We start from the raw sequence: 6,403 nt of genomic DNA, 5'->3' as shown, positions 1-6,403 counted from the left end.
CATATCTCAATAAAAAATTATTTACGAAACCGAGTTTAATATATTATATATATATTTAAAAATAGACCATGTTGATGTCATTATCATTTTAAAGATAAATGTGTTGAAGTTAACTTACTCAAATTTGGATCCACTAATGGCACGTTGTGAAATAATAAAAGATCTTCCATAAGCAATTGTTGTATCTTAATACTAGCGTCTCGCACTTCGGCGTACCTAGCGATTTTCATTTCTGTCAACTTATTGCCAAATGTTATACGTTTTGTAATCTTATCACGCACATACATTGGCTTATCAATCCATTGACTACTTAGAGTAATTATTTTTTGGAAATTTTCGTGGGTTTGCATTACACGCTCATAAACATTTTTTGTTAAATTATGAATGGTGCTAATTGTACTTTGTAACGATATCGGTGACATAGACTCATAATTGTCTGTTTCTTCGTTCATGTCATTTTCACTTAAGTAAACAACATCTATTTATAAGATGATAATATTATGTTTATTTAATTATCTAATATGATGCCATTGATTATAAATACTAGTACCTATTAGTAATATACCTAGAGATAATAATTAATAAGACACTTTTTTTTTTACCTTCCGAATTCCACGTAACATACTTTTGAGCATCATCAATAAGTTTATCAATATTCTCGATTTCTTCAATAATTAACTGTAATTCTGTAGGATGTGTTTCAGTTCTCAGTATATTATACCTATAATAATAATTAATGTAATTTTGTAACAAGCAAATCAGAAAATAAGAATTTTAGATTCTGAGTTTTCAAATTTGTTTGTAAAAAAATCGATTTTGGTTTTTAGTGAAACTCTAAAACAAAAATCGTTGATAGGTACTTGTAATTTTCCCTGAATGATTATATTAGCATATTCTACACGATAAAATTTTATTTGTTGGGTCAAAAAACGTGATAATTTAATACACTGCTCCTAATATATTGATAGCAGTTGAAAAATATTAAAAATACATATGGACAAATATTATTTTTATAAGCATTTAAAGTTCAAATTTTGACAAAGTGTATCAAATTTAAAATTTAAAAATGATTTTATAGCTAAAAATGTATTAAGTACTAAGCTTTTATAGCAAATGATTGAAAATGTAAAACAAGGTTCCACGTAAATAAGTATATAAATTGATAAAAAATATTATTTATTTATGGCATAATTGATTTTTTTTTAGCAGGGGGTTGCGTACTTAATAAAGATTAAATGAATGGGTCGCCATTGCAAAAAGTTTGGGAAACACTGACTTAAAGGATGTAGTTTTGAAAGAAAAACTTCAGCTTAATAATATAATTATATTATAATTCATACTCTATTGCCGGGTTCATGATCAATCTGTCAACATTTAATGAATCAATAGTGTCCTATAAATAGTCCGGCAGTCTTTTTAAACATAATTTAGTGAATATTTAAATGTTTAGAAAATGTTTAATTCATTAAATTAATACAATAAATTCCATGCGACTTAGTAAATAACTGTTTAAGTTTTATTTTTAATAATTTAATATATTTTGATATAGGTAGGTACTAGGCACCTACTTTGATAAGTTATCAAATTCCTAATTAATATAATTTATTATTTACAAATGTTTTCATATTTTGAAAGTTCTAAATGTAAAAGCTAAATAAATAATGTCACTAACCATTTAACAATTTCTTCAATATCTCTTTTATATGACAAAATCAGTTTTTCTCGTTTATAGAGCTTAATTGCATCGTCTGGTATGTCATCTATTCCAATTGCCAAGATTGGATTTTTGAAATTGTAATTACTGAGTATTATGTATCTGGTTTCTTTAATTGCGGCATCCAACTTTTTGTTGTAAATAAAAATAATAAAAAGAATTAGTGAATGATAATTATTATTGATTATAAACAAAAAATGATTACTTCTTCAGAAAAATTAAGACCAATTGTATTATTTTCATTGATTGTGAATAGTGGTTGCATTAGTTTTTCTTGTATCTGAAGTGGTACAACACGCTTCCATTCCTCAAATATAGGACTTAAATAATTTTTAAATTTATCCTTTAATTGTTCAATCTTTATATTGATTTGTTCTCCTCTTGGGGTTTTCATGATTCTGTAAGATAAAGAAAACGTTTATGAAAATATTAAATACCTACATACCTAAATTTTAATATTTAATAAATACTTATCAATATAACTATGCTTTCATTCATTAAAACAAATGTATGAGCTCTCTTAAGCTCTCTTACCTAAAATATTAAGTAGGTATCTAGGTATTACCTAATTCTTGAAATAAATATCGAGCTTGGTATTGCAATAATAATATTTAAAAAAACTTAATTCTGATAGATAATAGTATACAGGGTGATTTATTAAGCATGCTTATTCCCATTTTCCCTTTAATAGTACATTTATTCAAATTCTTATGTTTAGAATTTTTAAGTATACCTTAAGATAATTTTTTCAAATTTCTGATATTTTTTTGTACTACTTAAAGAGTGCCTTGTGGTGATAAAAACATCTATTTTTCAAATGAGAACGCCCTTTTTTACTGCAAATTATTAATAAGATGGTTTTTTTTAAATGTTGATGTATTCAAATCAAATTTCTAACGAGTAGCTATTTTTTGAGTTATTGTAATGATTATAGGTACTGATGATAATAATCCTTAAAAAATCCTAAAATATAAATCATAAATAGATTATTTTATTGGCTTCAAAATATAGTCTATTATTAGGTTTGAAATAACATTTCGAATTAAATAGTGTGCTATTATTATTTATATATTTATATCAGTGTAAATGTATGATTTGTTAAGTCTGTACGTATCTAATAATTAAGAGGTAGCTTATTAGTTTATTTATTTTTAATTTGTAATAATTGTTTAATATTATAGCCACACCTATTTCTATACTAGATAACAAAGTTCAAATAACACGAATACAAAATAATTGATGCTTGTTTGCCATTTTATGGGTTGGACAAATATTTTTGTCATTTTTGATATTATAAAAGTCAAAACTAACTATGTATTCATTATAAATAATATATAGGTGCTAAAATACCGCAGACGTGCCCTAAACATATCAGCTATGTCAATTTTGTAACCCAGAAAATGGTGAAACAAAATTAATTTAATAACACGAGTTTTTACTCTAGTGTAGTTTTGTAGTAAATAAGTCAGTGTACCTACTATTGTATTGTAAGGACAAAGGAATAATTATAAATTATTATAAACAATGTATTATAATACTTAATATTTACGGTAAGTCAAAAGTCCGAATAATAGTTAAATCTTCCAACAATCGATTATTTATACGCGAGTTCCCCCACATCATCGCTCTAGCAACGGGTGGGTACTCTAGATCCATTTCTTCTGGTATGAAACGCAATTCGTAATAGTCACTTTTCTCGATTTCGGTAGTCATCGCTGTTCCCGATAGGCGGTCGATAATTTTCTAAAGACATGCACAAAAAATGGATTTAACTACTAGGTCAGTATGATATATATAGTATAATAATTGGTCATGAAAAAAATAAAGGGTTGGTACTAACAAACTCCCTGGCCAAATCTTGGTCAAGTAGATCCAACAATTGTTCGTAATGTTTTTCCACAGCAGCCGCTACGATAGGTCGATTCAACACGGCCGAACCAAATAGCATAAGAAACTGTAAATTTAAGGTAACTATAAGTCATAGTTTATGACTGTAAAAATGTAGAAAAGTGAATGCAGGTGCATCCTCCACCTTTTTTAAACTGATTCAGATTTCTAACATTTAATAATTTATGCTTACAAACATTTATACTTAAAACCAGGGCTTGAAACTGGTTACCAGTTTTTAACGGAAACTGGTACCATGACCAATTTTGGGTCTGGTAGCCGCTTCCCGGATTGGGAGTTTAAATTTTGAGAAGCGATTAACAATTACCGGTAACCACTAAGTTCAATTAAGGGGTAACGTGTATCAGAAACCTTTTTTTAAAAAAACCTGTCAATTCAATAACACCGTAAATATCAAAAAAATTAACGATATATTTGATTTTTATATTTTTTTTTTGATTTATTATTTTATTTACAAGATAATAAATATAATGTAATAATAAGTACGATTAAAGATGGTATACTGTCTGTAGCCGTGATAATAAGTAATAAGCACCAATCGTAGATACTAAGTACGATTCATTGGTTCATAGCAGGGCATGAAACCGCTTATGAAAAATTCGGTTACCCAAAAAATTTTTCGTAACTGGTTACCAGATTTAGGGGTTTTTAGAATTAGTGGTAATTGATTACCGGTTACCAAAATTATCTCTAAAAATGTGGTTAACGGTTTGGAAGTGGTTTTAATACTGCAAGATTACCGGTTTTTTTCGGAAAATTTTAGTTTTACTTTAATTTACACAAAACAAATATCCACTTTATAAAATGGTTTAGGACAAGCTAAATAAAAAAATAAATACCAATATGGCTATATTTTATCATTTGAATATTTGGATAGATATAAATTTATATTAAATTAATAAATTACCCATAACCATCGATTGAAAAATAGTTCACGGAAAAGTGTTAATCAACGATTAACGGCGACAGTTACAATAAAATAAAATGAATAATAATCATCTAATATGTTCTATAATATGTCTATACTTTCATAAGCGGTTTCATGTCCTGCTTAAGGTCTTTTTCACACTGCAGCGGTGGTAATGGCGGCAAAATGAGTCTGGAAACAATTTTACCGTCATCGCTGCAGTGTGTGGCGTCCTTTAAACCGCAATAGGTATTAATATTTCGGTAGATACCAAATGACAAACGAAATTTCTTCTGCACTTATTTTAAGTAAAAGTAGTTTTATATTGTATTTTATATTTTATATTGCTATGTATCTATTATATTTCTAAAAATGTGTTCGTAAATCATCAGTACTCCAGTAAGTATATACCTATAATAATTTTTTTTCTACATACAAGGCCTCGATTACAAAGATCATTGGTCGCATATGTAACAGTTAATATTACTATTTTGAGTAATATTTTTTAAGCTCGGTGTACAACTAAATTAGTATATTTTATAAAAAAATTTAAAATAAAAAGAGAGTAAATTTACCTTGTGAAATGCCGTTGAGTTGTCGATGTTTTCGAAACAAGCTTTTGAAACAGTGGCTAAGCGATTGTCAATATCGTCCGACATATTCAAATAGAAATTGTAGTCCTCCACAAACAAGGCGTTATTCGCATCGCTTAACATGTCCAATGGATCGTAAGCTATAGAAATCAACTTTTCCATATACTTTGTAAACCGAATACACATGTTTTCAATCATTGGGCTATACCAACAGCCTATGAGTCCACCCACTTCCACTTTTTCCAATTTTTGATAGTCAATAAATGTTATTATCATCGACTAAAACAGTATAATTTTAATACATAATAAAATAAATTATATTATGTAATACCAGGTATGAAACTTATACTATAATACAATGTAATTGTAGTAAAAATAAAAGAAAAGGCTATTAGCAGTTAGCATTATTATTTTTATATTTGCGTAATAAAAAGTAAACTTAACAAACCCTGAGAACTTCGGATCTATATTTTAGTAAGGTATCTATAGTAGATATACTATATAATTTGCAAATGTTCGTAATGCATTTTCAAATGATTGAAAAATACTAACTATTATGTATTATTGAAATGTTTAACTTGATAGTACCTATCTATATAATATGTACGACTTCTTGTATTACATTACACACAGCTCTTTGACTGAGAAAAAAAACAAATAATTTGAAAGTTTAAAATGCCTATTCATAGCTTTAAATAACAAAACATTTTGAAAATTATACCGGGCTTAGAAAATGGTAACATAAATATTTTATGAAACTATCAAAACTTTACAGTTATAAATATAATACAATATAATACAATTACAATATAATAACCAAATAGATTTTGCTAAAAACTGGGTAAAAAAAGTATAAATATTCCCGTTTACTTTATTTTTTTTTAGTTTTTATTATTTTAAAATGTACTGGAAATTCCATGCTTTTGACCAATACTAGATCTAATTCATTATCGGAAACCACTTTCAACTTAGATGAGTAGAGCATATTTGCCGATCCGTAACAGTGGTGTAATTTGGTCATGTTTGTGGAGGGAGGGGAGGAGATTGAAATATTTACCCCAACAACTACAGACCACTAAAAAAAATTGGTTTATATCATATAAAATCCTCTCAGTCCAACCATTGTGATCTGTAATCATTATAATGTAAGAAGGGTACATGTATGCATACATGAAAATAAATAATTACGAAGATACTATTTAATAAAGTTTTAAATGAACTTTTTTTCGAGTAGATTTGTAGAATAATCTGTGTAGACGTAAAATACTCAAAATCGCAATT

General features: G+C 27.3%; 1 protein-coding gene across 1 annotated transcript; it reads right to left on the bottom strand.

Moving 5' to 3' along the window:
- Positions 1-83: 83 nt before the first annotated feature.
- Positions 84-5,398, bottom strand: LOC132935791 (dynein axonemal heavy chain 17-like). The gene is made up of 7 exons (XM_061002413.1): positions 5,105-5,398; positions 3,555-3,668; positions 3,264-3,457; positions 1,920-2,112; positions 1,673-1,842; positions 603-721; positions 84-478 (listed from the first exon to the last, which is right to left on the bottom strand). Exons 1-7 carry the CDS (start codon positions 5,396-5,398, stop codon positions 84-86), a joined length of 1,479 nt encoding a protein of 492 aa, XP_060858396.1.
- Between the last annotated feature and the right edge of the window lie 1,005 nt (positions 5,399-6,403).

This window comes from Metopolophium dirhodum, chromosome 1 (genome assembly GCF_019925205.1).
Source record: "Metopolophium dirhodum isolate CAU chromosome 1, ASM1992520v1, whole genome shotgun sequence".
NCBI lineage: Eukaryota > Metazoa > Arthropoda > Insecta > Hemiptera > Aphididae > Metopolophium > Metopolophium dirhodum.
The sequence above is the reverse complement of the archived record's forward strand: the minus strand, read 5'-3'. Positions and strand labels throughout refer to the sequence as shown.